An 18,193-nucleotide genomic window follows, 5' to 3' on the forward strand; every position below is an offset into this window, starting at 1 on the left:
GTGTGTGAGTTTGTGGTAGCCTTATTAGTCTCGTGGAAGTGCTGGTACTGCTTAGTTTCCCAAAACAGATACTGAAAAGAGGAAGCACACAAAAGCTAGTACAGCTAAGATTTGAATGGCTCCACAATGGATGGTCTGACCATGTGACTGGGGACTAGCACAGTACTGCCCTCGGGTTATCTCCATCTCTTTTGAAAGCAAATTCTTACTGTATCCTTGAAGGTGGCAAGATATGTGGTCATTATAAGAGCTGAGGTTTGTAAGAAAAGAAGGAGATATTTTTACACTGATCATAACATCACATAAAGTGTCATTTGTATTTTAAAGTCTACTGAAATTAACCTGATCTGGCAAACATTTTCTTTCCAACTGCGAGAGGAATTTTGCAGCAGACGCTTTCCTCTGAAATTCGGCTTAAAACATGCCATGTTCACACCTGCTATAGCAGTTGTTTTCCCTAATTGCTGACAAGTGCAAAAACATGTGAACCATGACCTTGTTTTTATCTGCAGGCTGTTGACTAAATGGTGTGTAATGAAACTGTACGTAACACCAGAGCCAGGCAGCAAAATGTTTAAAATAATAGTCCCGGTGCGCCCAATAATATGCTTTTATAAATGTCACAGGAGTGACTATATCGGTAACATTCAATTCTACCACTGTATTTTAAATGTTGACTCATCCATGACACACCCATGTTAAGCCTTTCTCACTTGACTAGCACGGACCTCCCTTCACTGACCATCCTTTATCACACGAGGTTCATTTAAAACAAATTTAATTAAATTAAAATACACTTTTTCATCTGGCTTCAGCCTCTCCACATTGTGTTTTCTACATTATTAACTGGATGTTGGTCCAACAACATGCAAAATGTAAAGACACTTCTTTCATTAGGCCTACATCGAGCTCAGTGGAAGCTCTGTCAGAACATGCAATCTACTCATGAATCATCCTAACTGTCGAATAAGCAAATCCCAAGTATGATTCATGCATACATGGACATGACATATATGCATGTCATACAAGTTTTACTGAGGCAGCCAAAAAACAAACTTCCTATTTTCATGTCTCAGATCTCATCCACTGATACACGTGAATAAGGCTCATGACAGAGGGGGACTTTAAAGGAGTGAATGTGTTTCTTCCACTGTGTGACTAAAGCATTCGTCACCACTTCCTCTCTCAAACTTCCTGAATGTCATTAAAAGACTCACATGTGGTCTGTTTCCTGCTGTTGCTCACACCCCCCCCCCCCAACACAATGCCAGTCATGTTAATATAATAACAGAGTATGTAAAAAATATAAAAAAGAAAGTTAGTATGACAAAATCTTGTCAAGACTGGCCAAATAAAATGCAGGGCATACCTACAGTATTGTGCAAAAGTCTTGAGCCTCCCCTCATTTCTTTGTTTCCAAGCAGCTAGACAGTCTTCTAATTTCTTTAAGTAGAGCAATAGTTCTCCAAGCTTTCTTGAAGGTCTAAACTTTGCTTTGGCTACTTTTTGCACTGATTCTCAGCCCAGCCATTATATCTGATCAATTTCCTTGCAATGTTTATTTGTTTCTTTAGGCCATTTAACAGTCAGCCTATTGCTAAAATGTATAATTTGTTTGCATTTCTTTGGCTGAATCCTTAAAATGCTTGAAGAAACTGGACAATTGGAGGAAAAAATGGTTGACCTAAAGAACAGTAGCTGGACATTTTTCTTAAGAAATGGATAAATATCCAGCCAAGATCTACTTTTTGCCATAGGCTCAAAAGAAATAGTCTCAGTGGACGGCTGACTGTCAAGGAGCAATTCTTAAAAAAATGAAAGTTGGGAGAAAAGCTGAGATAAGATAGATTACATAAGCAATCAACTGTGGCAACAGCTCTTATGAAGTGATGAAATTTAAACTCTGTGGTTCAAACTGTCATCAGTATGTACAGAGAAAGCAGGAAGGAGCTAGAACAGTGAGTGTCTATAGCTTTCTGTAAAACACGGTGGAGGCTCAGTCATGATTTGAGGCTGGATTTCAGCCAGTGTTCTTCTTAAGACTGATGCAATTATGAATGCAGGAAAGTACCATCAGATTTTGTTCCTCTGTCCAATACCACATGGAAAGCATCTGATTGGAAATGCCTACATTTCTCAGCATGACGATGATGTCAAACACACTACCAAATCTGTGTAAGCAAACCGAAAAACTATCAGTCATGGATTGACATCCTCAGAGCTGATAATCTCTGGATTATTTAAGCAGCGTGGAAACATCTTGACATAGAACAAAAAAAATCTTAGACTCCTTAAAGAAATTGCAAGAGAGTTAGGCTGTTTGCATGAATAAGCTTTGTTATAGTGTATATATTGACTTTCAAGATCATCAGAATTGTACAAACTCTGGTTTTGCCTTACGCTTCGTATTTAGATGCATTTTTGTAATCTTTTCAATAAGTTGCTGCACCCATTTCTCATTTTCCTTGCAAAATATAAAGAAATATTTTAATATATTTTACCACAGCACTGTAAATGGCTCAAGTGTGTGACAAGCTGACAGCTTGTGTTAACCACATGCCAACATGACCTAAAATGATTTCCGAGGCTTCCCTAAAGCTCACGTATCAAAATGTCAGATGCATCAAATGACACAAAAAAACAAAACAAAAAAGTAATTCAAAGTATGCTTCATGATGTGATACTATCAGCAGTGTTAGAAGTATGAGCTTTACCCATTATTAAAGTATGTGCTTGTTTCCCGTCTCCTACATGATTAAAATAGAATAAAATAAACTCCATTTAACTAAATGAATGCCCGACAATATTTTCATGGACCGACCTTTAAGGTGTCGCGGATAAATACAACAAAATAAAACCAGTACCGGTACCGAAAAAAAGAAGATTTATTCATAACACACGTGAAAAGACCCAGGAAAACTGAGTTAACGATAAAAACGATAACAAAATAACGCTGAAAACCGATAAAAACCCTGAAAACCAGACATTTCACACCTGAGCCTCAACTCTCGCGGCCCGGTACCAAACGACTCACGGACCGGTACCGGTCCGAGGCCCGGGGGTTGGGGACCGCTGTGCTAGATGATGATGCTGACGGTTTCTGGGGCCAGTAAAGTTACCCAGCTTCAATGCAATAATAATCAATTTCCTACTTAGCTGTCCACATAGCTATTCAATATATATTATTATACACCAGACAGTTTGATATGTCACAACATAAAAATCACAGATATAAAAAAATACAATTAATTACTAGTACACCTGACTAAAACTGCCAGCCTATTTTCATGACAGCAATGCTTCTGAGACCAAATCTATGATACAGTATGTGTCACACTGCTATCCTTGCTATCAGGAGTAGAATATGGCAGCTAACAGCAAACTGGTTAACTCTAGCACAGAACCAGCTTCAGTGTGACCCTACAGATCCCTGCTACACATTTACAAAAGTGGTATCAAGTTTTTGGTTTTTTGTGGGGTTTTTTGTTGCTGCTTTTTTAATAAACCTCTTTCACTGCCCAGTGCCTTGTGGCTGTGTCATGACATCCGGCCTCTCTCTTCCATATTTCCTGCAAATACTCCACACTTTCATTTGTCACCTTATTCACAATAACCAGGCCAATCCTTACTTATGTGATCATTATTATCTCATTTCTCACAATAGTAGAATTTTGTTTTTTTTTACCTTGAATATAAATGCCTTTCAGCATGAATGTGACATTATCGTTTTTTCTTTAAATACGCCTTTCCACATTGTTGACACATGACACATAATCTGCATGCTTTGCTTCAATGTGCAACCACGATGTATTATAAATCCTGGTGGTGCAAAAAAATGTAATGGATGCATCTGAAATAGGAATTGGTCTCACTAAATCTGACAGAGTTTTGCAGTATAATCTGAAGCCACTAAAATTACTTATATCTGCACACTTTTAGAGCGTTACGGAAACTGTTTTCCACAAATGCCCTTTATCTTCAAAAACCAACGTTTACCATGCACTAACAGTATGTCTGCCATATTTTTAAAACTTATTTTAACAACACTTAATAGGGACTAATAACATGTAATATTTGCCAAAACATAGTTAATGAGTGTTTCTGATTTTAGTTCAGCTTATGAACCACAAATAATGAAACAATCTGGCAGGCTCATGCTGCAACAGCAACCAACTGTCAAAAGAAAAAAGGAAGCAGAGCAAAAGTGCATCTGATAACATGGAATAATAACTCAGAATTAATTTAATAGGCTCGAAGCCAACATAAAACAAATAGGATCCTTTTTTTAATTTTTTTTTTTTTCCTTTAGGGGTGCAACGATACTCGTATCGATATTGAACCGTTCGATACAGTGCTTTCGGTTCGGTACGCATATGTATCGAACAATACAAAACTGTAAATTTATTTTATCAACTTTTCTTCTGACGATGCTGTCTGTGTTGAGCCCTCAGTGGATCTGCGTTCGACTACTCCGCCTAGGCTGCACTGTCGAGCGCAGATCCACTGAGCGCAGCGCAGATGAACGCTGACAGCACTAGTGGGAACACAACATTTACTCCGACATCATCCTAGTGCAAAGACAAGTGGAAGCAGACAAAAACAGCAAGCAGCATGCTACAAACTTTACCCGAGTCATTTAGACAGCCGTTAGCACAGGATTCTCCTTATGGGGACCTGATATGTTTAATATGCTGCTGAGAATATAGCCCAGAAGAAGCGTATAGTAGAGCTTTTATTTTGGAAAGAGACATTTCTCTGTAATAAACTCTCTTTTCCAAAGATGAGGGATTTCTCCATCAGATAGATTTATTTTTTTTATTTTGTTGTTTCAGCAACATTAAATTTAAAAACTGTACTTTTGAGTTAAAATATATATTTATAATTTTAATAAATGACAAATTAAAAAGGCATGAACGTTTTTTTGTATCAAGAAAATATCGAACCGTGACACCAAAGTATCGAACTGAACCGAACCGTGATTTTTGTGTATCGTTGCACCCCTACTATCCTTGTATCCTTCACATTTCATATCTAAACAAATTGCCGTACAGACATGCATGTTCTTTAAAGCTTAAACCACTTTACTCCCAACCAACCATTTCACCAATTTGCAATCGATGTGTATTATAAATTAATTAGGTTAAGGAGAAGATGCTTATCACAGTACTACAAAGCAAACAGGAACAAACGATGTTTGAGATTCTGAATACTTTAAACAATTTTCTTATAGAAAGAAACAAGTACAAATTGTATACATCATTACATTACCTGTCAAGCCTGCAGGCAATAAAGAAGATTGGATCTTATACTGTGTATTGACAAATTGGAAAGTTTGATCATCAGCACTTTTATTGTTGTAAAATCGTTGTATCTTACAATAGCCCCACACAAAAACAGCTGGAAATGACACATAATGCACCAGAAGAAACAAAAAAGCTGGCTGATCCCAGTCACTTATGCAGATTCATTGTAGGCTCTATAAAGACTTCCTACATAACTCTAAATCAGACTTTATTCACAAGGGGTCACCCCAACCACACTGAAAGCACTTCTTAGTGCAACCTCCAAGGGATTTGTGTCTCCTCGAAACGTGAACGTGTAAACCACTACACCACAGAGCCACCAGAGCTAAAGCATTTGATAAATATACTGAGTACTTCAGCATAGTCTTGCCACAATGTTGGTCTAACTTTGATAAAGTATAGTGAAAAATACTGATATTCAATACAGTAGTTTTCACACAGTGTAGAATAAAGAAAGGCATGCATGTGCTTAGGTCTACTACAATATACATATATATAACTGAGAACTGGTTCCCAGTTATTGGTTCCCACATTCCTAATCCTAATACTCAGTGTTATTATTATATTTATGCAATGTGATGCTTCCTTCCTCTGAGTTGCTACACTATGAGATCATCTTTTAATCTGGAATTCAAAAGGAGTAACAGTTCTCTCCCTCTCGGTCAAACCAGCTCCTCTGAATTCCTTTTACTAAAGAGCTCATTCCATCTGGCTGTTCTCCTGGATGTCATACTTTTGCAAAACTTCAAGACAAGGACATTATAACAAAGAGAAGCTAGGAACTATTGAAAATTTGAGTTATGACCCAAAAGACTGCAGTGCTGTTGTAATGCTATGCTGAGTATCTACACCCTGGGCCCATAGCCCAAATGGTGTTGCCGTGATGTAATGCTGCCCAGTGACTTGTTAAACAAACACACAGCTTTCAGTGTTTTTCCTCTAAAGACTGATTTGACTTTGCATTGACCAAACCACAGCAGTTTCTGCATTTTCTTATCACCAAAGCACATGGGACAGTGCTCTTTAGCAGCGCTAGGTGTGATTATGAAACCAGTACTTTGATGCTGTTTACAGCCGGTATTACCCCTCCCTCAAGTCTGTTCCACATCCACACAGCCTGCACTGCATGCCAAAAATGTCACAACACAACCCTGCATATGTGTATTAAAATTTAGAGATTTAGTTGCATAGCGCTTGCACTTTTGTTGCATTATCCCTTTAAACAGCTGAATTTGTTTAATTTAGCTTATTTACATGACTGTGGACAGCTAAAAAGTTGGGATAAACACAAGAGGACAAATCAAAACTGAACTCAAGGAAGAATAATCAGCTTCCTCTTTCAAACTTAAAGCTAATGTTAGTATTTTTGCAACAGCCGCATTTGAAGCTGCCTTCTGCTTCTGCCTGTTGTGCTCAGAGAGTTGCGCAACAGAGAACACGCCTGACCATGAGACCATTTTTTTAGTAAAACAAAACCAAACACTGGTCTTACATAGACTTCTTGAGTGATTTACTGACTGATGATGTCATTCTGGCACTCTCGCAAACATCTTAAACTTGGGAGGCAGGATAGTCAAGAGTTTAAGGCTGTCGTAACGATTTCTTAAAGGAACACCCATTAGTAGCTCTGGGAGTGCATGTCAATTCGCCCCACTTTGGGATTTCCTGTCAGGCAGTTATTTTGGCCACTCTTTCCTTTACCTTAACTTTGGTGTAAACAACCAGCAATTTCCTTTGTGTGTTTCAGTTTTAGGACAATTACTAAAAAATGCTAAACATGCAATAATGCTCAAAAACAATGAGCACCACCTAAAGAAATATCAGAGGCATTAACAAAAACATTTCATTCAGAATGTTGTCCTTCAATCATTCCAGTATGCTTGAGTGAAGACAGAAACACTAGTCAATCTAAACTGTGCCGTTTTCAGTTCCCTATTTAGGAACTGTGGCTGCAACTAAACTTGTGACCTACCCAGCCAATAAGTCACAACATAAAGCAACACTAACAGAGCTCACAATGAAGATTTGGGAGGTGACATGAGAAAGTTGCACAAAGTTCAACGGCAGCCGAACTTTCCCTTTTTCCACAAATGTGGAAAAACAGACGTGAAAATCAAACGGCAGCCAAGCTTTTTTGTTTCTGGTCATGGAAAATAACTTTAAACCACTGCTTTCTGCAAGCACTGACGGCATGCAGGCACTGACGTGCACTTCACACCCTCAGCATTACAGTTTAGATTTATCATTTAACATGGCACTGTGGACGGTAAATAAAAGATTGTAGCTACAGTTTACCAAATAAGGAAATTACAGATTTTGGAGAGATGCTGTTTACACAATTCCTCAGAAGAGTGTATTAGTTTCTCCCAGGAACTTTTAAGAACAGCATGACTAAAAAAAACAAAAGTGATTGTTTAAGCATTTCCACATAAGCCAAAACAAAACTTCCACCAAATCTTGCAATGTCATTTCAGGGCAAGATATGGCGTGCAGGACCTAATGACACCACGGCTTTAATGATGTAGATTCGGGTTTGCTACTTTTCTAAATAAGCACAATCCTTCCTCTGGTTAAACTACTGCACAAAGTCCATCCAATGTAATGACGATAAATTAATGTTAAATGGGTTTTCAGTTGTTATCTCATAGACACTGCCCAAGGGCTGCCTAAGGACAAGTTTTATCAATTGCACACACTCATGCTGTTCATAAATCGCCCCCACAAACCTCATGTACATCATGCTGTACACTGAGTCATACAGTAAATTAACTTGTGCTTTGTGTGCATATTAATATAAGACCCCCAACTGTCACAACAAGGATGCTCTTCAAAAACCTATCAGGAGATGTATTGACAGGAATAATCACATGATGCACTGAGTGCCTCGAAAATTGAAGCACTCAGCGAAACAGTACCTCTTTGCTCAACTCTAGCTGCTATTAGCCCCTACATTAAACCATAACAACAACACATGAATTACTGTTTGTGTCTCGTCCTGCACTAAACAGGGAAGTTCTGCATCGAGAATATGCTTTGTCCTGCTCCTTGGTTTCATCATGAGCTTTAAAAGTAAAAGGAAGACTGTCCTTAGCATTTACAATAAATCTTTTTTCTTTTTTGACACAGACCTAACATGAAACCTTCAGCAGCTGCAAAGCAGTGCAACTTTCTGGGTCTTAATAAAGTTGAGTGTGACATAATGGGCTGCTTCTGGGATTACAGGATGTGTCAGTTGACTTACACCCTAGTTCCACGCACGTTACACACGAGTGAGCTATTAGAATACCTACCAGCTTTTTGTTTTTACCCTCATCCTCGCTGGATTTCTTTTTAGAGGGCTTATTTGGATCCTCCCCACCGCTGGCTTGATCCATTGCAGCTTTAAGTTAATTTCCCTTCCAGAAACGCCTAATGCGACGTCCTCAAACGCTGACAAACTCCACCGGTGGGCTATTTCAACACACTTTTTACTAGAAGCTCTCCAAGTTATGTGTTTTCAAAATTCATTCCGTTTAAAAGGCTGAAGAACAATTTCAAGTTTCAAATAGCATCCAAAAGAGTCGAGGAGTTTGCTTGAAGAAGAGGTGTGGTAGGGTGGATACACGTTCTCCTCGGCGTAGCAGTATGTCAGCTCACACGCGGGGGAAACGCTAGAAAGTAACACAAGAGTGTGTAAACAACAACTGATTAGTCCAACATATTCACCCGGGTTTTAAGTTTCAACAAATGCTTTGTCTCCACGCGTGTTTCCATAAGCAGCAGTGTTTAGTATGCAGAATGCATTCAGTAAAGACATCTAACCGTGAACGGTAAAACAGATCCACCTGAGTTAGCTATAAATAGCCATCAATTATTTTTATATTTTTCTTCTAAAGTAGCATTTAATTGACCCCCTGTTTATGGGAACAGGCGGCTAAATTGTTGCAGAAAGCAAAGTTACAACCGTGTAACTTAGCAATAGAGGAGTAATAGAGAGACAAAAACGTTTCAGGCTGCCCTGACAGTTTTTAACGTGCCTCGTCAAAGCCACTATTTAACTGTCATTAATCAGAATATATATACAATTGCTGTACTATAGGGAAATCACCGTTGTTCTCTTGCATAGAATACTTTACACTGCTGTACACAAGCGAGCAATGGGCCCGGCAAGCACTGTTTATTTTAGCGGACACAGTAGCACACCAGCACGTATGAAACCATATCAAATCCAAACGTGAAGATTAAATAAAAGAAAAAGAAAACTAAAAAAAAATAAAAATCCCATCCAGGGCTTACCTTTACAACCAAACGTGAATACCAGGCCCACGGAAATCCCGCCCACCCGTTTTTGACTGGACTTTGAAAGACTGAATGACGTAGAATTCAAGCTACTATTGGGCAGATGTCTTGGCAGTCACGAGGTCGGCGTGGCGTCGGTTGTGACGGAGAGGTCGCACCGATTTCACACAACGTGGATGGGGTTCAGGCAGTTGTAAGAATAGATCTGTAACGGAGGCACCGTGTGAGCGGCTGAGCGCGGATAGGAAGCAGGGCGGGAATCTGCGTCTGGGAAACACACCCAGTGTGTATACGTGTGCGCGTGTGTGTTTATTAATATTAGCACACACACACGCAACTTTTTGTGTCTCCAGAAACAGCTGGTGCCATTGTTACCCAGCTATACAATGGAGTGCATCATATAGGCCTGGCTGTTTGCAACTGCATAAAGACAAAAGGTAGATGCAGATGTGCGTTTGAGGAGAAGACCCCAGGCACTAAAATAAGTAATTAATCAGGTGTAATACCTTTAATTGGTGGGCCAGATCCCAATTCTGAATTTTATGTTCATATAAAATTTATATTCACATTTTCCCAATGCAGACTATTAAATCTCTTTTACACAGGGACCGCTACAGCAATTCTCTAAAAACTGACTGTAACAATTATTACATTTTTCAGTGGAGTGTCTACTATATTTAAAAAAGAAAAAAAAAAAGAAGATATGGACTCTTAAATAAAACAACGGCTCCATATAAGGGGAAATAAGTTGTCAGCAGCAGATACTAGAAATTCTCAAAGGGAACTGTGAAACTTTTATGCCTACTGTAATAATACATCATTTAAAGGTCAATCATAGCAAAATATTATAAATTAGAAACATAAAATAATTTAGCGCAGACTTTTTTTTTAATATAAGTATTTATTAAATGAATGCCCTGGGTTTACCCAGAATATATGTTTTGCAGCATTAGAACAGGTATGTCATTCCAATACCTACTGTTATATAATTATATTATGGCTTAAAGTTGCCATTTTATTATATGTGATACTATATTAAAAAGTACCTTTGCATCTCTGAGCTTGGGGACACCCAAGCTTGGGACACCAGATTGAATGATGGGCAACAGTATGGCTAACATTTCAAACAGACTTAACTGAACTTAACTGAAGACACTGAAAGAGCTTGTCAGCCAAGTGATAAACAATCACAACATACAATTTTGCCCTTTTCTTCAGAAGACAGGGGCAGGATGAATTGTTGCTATATATATAGGGTACATGTAAAGTTGTCTGATTACCCCACAGACAAAGACTGGACAAACAATCATTAACTATTCTGTCTTCATATCAATACTGAGCGCTTTTCAGCGATATATTTAATGTGTCTTTTATTTCATCTGATTGCGAAGAAGTGCAAATCTACCATTCAATGTTATGGTTACAGTAAACCACTAATTGTGATCTAAACAACAAAAAAACTTTGTATTCCAAAACTAAAAAAATTAATAAATAATATTTTTGGAGCTTCCTTTTACCTACTTAAATTATGTGTTGCTAATGAAACCGTATCAAGAGCTATAGCTGCTATAGTCAATCATACACACACGTGCACACACACTCACAGACGCTTGCAGTATTTCATATTAACATAAATCGGACTTCTGTAATCAAGAAAAACAATATTCAAAATTAAAACATGGAGTTGATCTAACCACAGCGTGACCAAAACGTATCATTACTGGTAATTTCAGTCTATAAATAAAACTTCTTTGTCATGCTGTCATGGTCACATGTCATTCTGTGGCGCATGACAACCATAAGCTGTCATCTCTAAATGAGACTTGATTTCTCTGCGGCCAATCTTCCTATTAGGAATAAAAGTATAGAACCCAAAGATGTGTTGTAAACACACATGACTAATGTGAGTAAATAATTTGGTCATGGCTCTAAAACTGTGGTCCTTGGCCTAAGCGTGATTGTCCAGTGTGGCTGTTGGCAACAGTCCACAGAGGCTTGGAGACAATTTTATCTCATTTTTTAAGTTAGCGTTACAACCTTTCGACCACTAACGAAATGATTGGAATCCAAAACACAATAATATGCACAGCACTGGAAAATAAAAGAAAACCAAACAGAAAAGAAGTAAGGTAGTAAAGTAAAACAAACAAGAAATTTAGTTGAGTGATGGCCACAGAATCTGTGCTTGTACTGTTAGCATGACTTGCACATAACAATACAATGTTGTCATTGTGACTTGTGCCAAGAAGAATAAAGTTGCAAGAGGAATTGCACTTGCACATTATAACCCACAGCAGGTACAGTAGGTATTTTCATTTAAATGTATTATATGTTATGATATATAATATATATGCAATGACATGCAGTAAGTTTATAATGGTGGTGTGTCTTTAGATCCATTGCTGAGAAAAAATAGGAGGAGCACCATATGAAAAAAACCCGACTGAAAACTATAATTGGCAAATTGCAAGTAAAATATTAAAAATAAAACAACTTATTCTTTAGAAAAATGCATGCCATCACTGTTATATGGATATTTTCTTGATAACAAAAACACACGAGGGTGTGAAAGGTTGGAGGAAGATGACCCAAACATGAGACTCCAAACTGAGGCTAAAAAACAAAAAACTAACCTTTATTAAAGTCAAGGCAGAGGGTACAAAAATCCAAAACAACATGGGGCAGTAAGAAGGAACACACAAGGGCATGTTAACAGACAGTGACACAGTGAACAAAGGAACGATTGTACTCAATGCTCGCACACGCTGAGGGCTAATGGGAATTAGACACAGCTGGGAGGAAACGAGACACAGGTGCACAGAATCACACAGGAGGAAGAAAAAATAAATATAAGACACAGAAGATAACTAACTATCAAACTAAAACAGGACGGAAGTAATAATAACCAAAAAGGGAAACTGAGGCATAAAATTAACTTTAACGTGAGGATCAGTGGTTGTTGATCAACGGTCATGACAATTTGCATACTAATGATCAAGAAGCTGACTTCACGGCCCATTGTTTGCCAGTGGTGCTAGTTTCACTTATTATGCAAATGTGTGGTTTAAAAGGGCGGGGAAACCTGCAGTCAGCTAAAGACTGAAGAAGTCATTTTGGATGAGTGACGAAAGGTTTCTCCCACTGAAAACGCTACGTCCAGATGAACTGAATCAACTTTTTGGGATTTCCTTACCCGGACGATTGATGCATGCATCAAGCCATTTTAACATAAGGAAACTACACAGAAGGAAATCACAGAGAAAAACACTGACAGAACTAATAAACAAACAGTAACAACAACCAGGACTAAAAATGGAAAATATCTAAGGAATACACAACCATAAAAATATAAACAATAAGCACACTATGCATAAAAGTGAAAAATTTAACAAAAAACTGAATCTGAAAGTCCAAAAACTGATCATTCTGGGTCAAAGACCTAGGAGCATGACAGGGGCGGCTTATTTTCCACTGGGCAGTACCTTAACAATCTTGTAATTTTATGTGATCTAATGAAGAATGTCTAAGCTAACTAGTTAAAATCCAGAATACAGTAGTGACATTATGTTATAATGTCCACTTTTCATCTTCAATACTCTACCATACGAGTATGTTGCATTAGTGTGATAAACTGTTGAGAAGGAACTGATAGAGAATTGAATTGAAAAAACAACAAAACACACAAACAAAAAAACCCAAAACAAATATGCAAATTGAAAAACACCTTTAAGCTTAGCCTGCCAAAACACAAACATTCTTTAGGATTTTTAAAAAGAGTCTTGTTTCCTACGATTTACATTTTTTGTAAATGGAGCAGTGGATAACTAATTGCATTAGCCTAAGGCTGAAAAACATGGCAGGATTGCAACATCTGATGTTTTGCAGCTCTCCGCTCACACAGGCGTGGTGCTGCGTGCAGCGCCACTTGCACTGCATGAAAGATGTTTGGATTTGTGCTGGTTTTACTAACAAATTTTTGGAAGAGAGGATGCAACAGCAGTCCACAGCAACTGTAAAAATAATCTCAAATGCAAAGTCACTGGAGCCATGCCACAGGTTGGATACGGGAGGGACTTGTCCTGCCTCCTGCCTATCTTTATGAGTGTCAAACCAAACAATAAACATCAAGTGTGAAAAGACAGTTTTGAATGAATATACAGTAAATTCTACAAAACAAAACAAACAATAACAACAACAAAAAGTAATGTCCTAATGCTCCCTCATCAGTACAACAGTCAATAAATAGCCAATTTCATGAAACAAACACCCTTACTATTTTAGCACATCCCAGCTTCTTTTGAATGATACTTGGAGTTCAGCTGACTGAAAACGGAGCCTGATATTTAAGTAGGTCATTCAGCTTTCCATCTGTCCATACTGGACTCATGTCACCTATTGGATGTGTAGGGAAAAGAAAACAACACAAAAACAACTATTCATCACGTGCAAGTTAGAAAATACAGACTTCTTTTAAGAAGATTAATAAAAAGATGTTATATTTCTGTGGCACACTCTGGTGCTGGGGCACTACTTTGCACTACATATCCCTGCCTCTGCTGAATTATTAAGTGGACTCGGAGCGGCAGATTGTGATATTTAAGAGGAATCTTATAGAAAAATTCTAGAAGTACTACTAGTAAGTGTCAGTGTCAAACGTATGCCTAATCATGCATAAGGCATCCTTTTGAAAGTGCAAGCTCCAACTTCTTATTTCAACTTGTTGAAATGCAGTCATGCGCTGGGGCTGCTGTGGCATCTCAGTAGAATGTTATGCTTACAGCTTGTTGGCTTTGATGATGATGGGCTGGTATAAAGAAGCAGCCACAACTCCGCTGTGAAAAGATCAATCCAGATCTGGCCGTCATTCACTGCATGAATCTTAGAACTCGCCGTCCATGATGCCGTGAAACATATTAAAGAGGAGAGTCATTTTCAGATATTTACTGACTCTCTGTACCAATTTTCCTCTTAAAGTCCAAAAACCTACTGTTCATCTCAGTGAGTGGACCAAAGGTTGCCTCCTTCCCTGTCTGCAGATTTGCAGAGATGTGGCTAAAAATGGGGTGAAAAGCGGAAGATGACCCCATCCACAGAAAAACAGAAAAAGGGGCTGTAGTGTCATAAAAGCCGACTTTTATCTTAGTCTCACAAGTAGAAAATGTATTTCTTCTATTATGTGAAAGCTGCATTTAATTATGGTATGCTAAACTACCAATAAATATACAAATATAGTAAATATAATAATAGGCTTCAAAGTCTATAGGTGTACTGTTGTTCTCAAATTGTTTCCGTGAAATTTTTTTTTAAAGCCTTGTCTTTTTTTTTCACAAATTGCTAACATATTCTTGATACTCGTAAATAATATATCGCAGTGTTAATGTTAATGTTATCGCTTGCAATAGTGTCCTAACCCTGGGGAATCTGTTGTATTTTTTTGGTGGCTATTCACTGGCACCAACATCTCCTCTATAGCTCTGTAATTAAATACATACAGGTGCTCTGGATAGGAGGCATTATTTTCCCAAGAGGGTCATCTGGACATTCTAAGATGAATAAGAGCCTGAAAACCACATATTCAGATTTATTCTGCGTATTCATTTTGCATCTGAAACAATCATTCAATGAATTATGGAGATCTTAGTTGAAGATGGTTGGATTCAACTCATTGTTTTGTTTTGGAGGTCTAGTGCGTACTTATTGTAAGGCCACGGCTATGTCCTTGGGCAAGCTCCCTAACGTTAGTGAAGACCTTTATGGTAGCTCTGACTCCAAGGATGAGTGTGTAGTTTGTGCAAATGGATGAAATAGTTGTAAAGCACTCTGTAAAACTAGCCAGAGTTAGAGATACCGTATCACTATGATGAGGTGCTGTTACAAAAATGCGTCAGTCTAATCTGAATCTTGTAGCTTTATAAATCTTATCATATGAACCTTTTACTTCCTTTTATTAGCACCAAAGCTGTTAAATAAATATTTGTTTCACTATTAGAACAAAATTTCAATCAGCATTATTTCTTCCTTTTATAAAAAGGGAGTTTTGTGGCAAACTTTTGTTGAGGGAAGTGAAAAAAGTAGTGGTTTTGATAACTAAAAGCCAGAAACAAAAAAACCTTCTTTATTTGTCTCAGATGCTTTCAGTCAGTTAATAACCAACATCTGAAACTCTGGAATATAAAAGCCAAAAGAATTTTTGTTTGACCCAACAATAATTGCCCATGATAAACTCTTTTCATTTTTTAAGTTCAGATTTAATTGTACACAATAGCTTTTCTGGAAGTTGGTTTACCTCTTTCCATGAAAGCATGCTGAATGAGTGCACTGTTTAAAGGGCACTTAAAAACATTTCTCATGTGACAATACAAAGATGTTCCTAGGAGCACCGTGTCACCACACAGTGTTATGCAAATACAATTGAAACTCTGAGCATGCCTCCAAATCATTTATACTCAACAGGCACATGAGCTGAAGTGGGAACAGAGACTGAACAATATCCCATTTACATCAGCCTCAGAATGACATCAAGCATGAAGACCTTTCCTTGACTTCTACTGCATAATGATGATAATAAATCAGAAAGATAGATCTGAGATCATGAAACAGATGGGTAACAAAAATGACCTTTTAAAACTTGGTTTGACTTGGTTAACTTTAATATTTTATTGGAAACAAACACAATCATAGAAATTGCAGATTTCTTTCAATCAGAATCAGAAAAGTCAGCTTCTATATTAATATTCACGTGGAACATATTGTAAGATCTGTGAACAACTGGAATAAAAGCTGAAATTCAAAGCTCAAAAGTCCACGGGTTGCTATTACTAATAACTTATAGGCTTGCAAACTTAACCGTACATTCACTGGACTATTTATTACTTACACCTTGCCAGTATCAGTTTGGACCCTCTTTTGCTTTTATAACTGCCATAATCGTTGTGGCATAGATTAACAAAGTGCTGGAAACATCACAATTGAAGCTTGAGTTCATTTTGCTGCAGTTTTGTCGACTGCGCGTACACGATACACCATATCCCAAAAGTGCTCTTATTGGATGATTGCAGAGGTCATGTAAGTACAGTGAACTCATGTTCAAGAAACCATTTGGAGATGATCTGAGCTTTGTGACATGGCGCGTTATCCTGCTGAGAGCAACCATCAGAAGATGGATATAGTGTGGTGATGGCATGGTCAGCAACAATACTCAGACTGTAACCTGTTACAAATGCTCAGCTGGTACTAAGAGGTCAAAGTGTGTCAAGAAAATACCTCCCACACTATTAACACCAGCAGCAGCAGCAGCAGCAGTCTAACTGTTGATAAAAGGCATGATGGATTCATGCTTTTGTGTTCATGCAAAATTCTGACCCCAAAATTGAGATTCATCACACTGGGTAATGTTCTTCCAATCTTCTATTGCTCAATATTGATGAGCCTGTGTGAATTGTAGCCTCAGTTTCCTGTTCTTTGCTGACAGGAAACCGTGCTAGACGTCTGCAGCCCATCTGCTTCATGGTTTGACGCGATCCTCTTCAGAAATACTCTTCTGCATACCTTGGTTGTAACAAGTGGATATTTGAGTTACTGTTGCTTTCTATCAGCTCAAGTGGTCTGGCCATTCTCCTCTGCCCTCTGGCATCAACAATGCATTTTTGCCCAGAGAACTGCTGTTTACTTAATATTTTCTCTTTTTCTGACCATTCTCTGTAAACACTGGAGATGGCTGTGTGGGGAAATTCCAGTAGATGAGCAGTTTTCTTCTTTTTAATACCCAGGCCTGTCCATATGATACTGATATGTTGTGTTCAGATTCACTGAAATCAACCTTCTTCCTCATTCTGATTTGAACTTCAGTAGGCCATTAATGCATAGCTAAAAACACTTCATTGCTGCTGATTGGCTGATTAGACAACAGTTGAACAGTTGAAAAACAAACAAACAGTTGAACATGTTTATCTAACAAAGGGACTAGTGCGTATACACGAGAGCCATGACATGCATATACATGTAAAAAAGCAAGACACGACTGACAGACGCATATCTTGGATCCAAACCAAACTGAAACTTGGACAACCTGACCCTGCTACCGTAACAATCTGTAAGGATACTATTAATATAAACTGCAACGCAAGAGCAACTTTTGATGATTTGTATGTTAAACTGCAGCAAGATGCTACAGCAGAGGCTTTTATTTGGCTTGAAAACAAATTGGGCTTTTTTAGAAAGAACAGTTGTTAGTTCTAAAATCTAGCCCGAAAACAAGAATTAATCAAGTATTTGCCTCAGTCTTACTTTTATGGGGTTACATTTACTGAAAGATATTTTATGACTTCCTCCAAGAATATACATTTCCCAGATGTTTAACATATGGCAGACTTCCTGATGTCAAGCACTTTATGCATTTCCCGAGGCTCATGAATGTTCAAGGTGTTGATTTGTTTGTATTTTTTCTGTGAAACACCCACAACACCGCCATCAATAGAGCCACACTCACACTCACCCTCTTTCAGTAATTCTTCGTACAGCACTCTCCTGTGAAAGAGTCAGTGGGTTCCATGGAAACTGTTAGCTTTGGTGACATATTTGAATAAGCAAATGTTTGATCCATCCTCTTTGAA

The 18,193-nt window shown here is 38.0% G+C and overlaps 1 protein-coding gene across 10 annotated transcripts in view; it reads right to left on the bottom strand.

The window, feature by feature from the left end:
• The window catches only part of diaph2 (diaphanous-related formin 2), a 370,107-nt gene extending 357,033 nt beyond the window's left edge, over positions 1-13,074 (bottom strand). For 3 of the 10 annotated variants that reach the window (XM_080308468.1, XM_080308474.1, XM_080308459.1), the window contains exon 1: positions 8,594-13,068. In XM_080308468.1, coding sequence (XP_080164594.1) covers positions 8,594-8,677 — 84 coding nt within the window. In that variant the 5' untranslated portion in view covers positions 8,678-13,068. Of the gene's footprint in view, positions 1-8,593 lie in introns of all 10 variants that reach the window. The other 7 variants (XM_080308461.1, XM_080308483.1, XM_080308462.1 and 4 more) reach the window with 4 other exon arrangements.
• Positions 13,075-18,193: the final 5,119 nt, after the last annotated feature.

The sequence above is a fragment of the Astatotilapia calliptera genome, chromosome 2 (assembly GCF_964374335.1).
Source record: "Astatotilapia calliptera chromosome 2, fAstCal68.1, whole genome shotgun sequence".
Lineage (NCBI taxonomy): Eukaryota > Metazoa > Chordata > Actinopteri > Cichliformes > Cichlidae > Astatotilapia > Astatotilapia calliptera.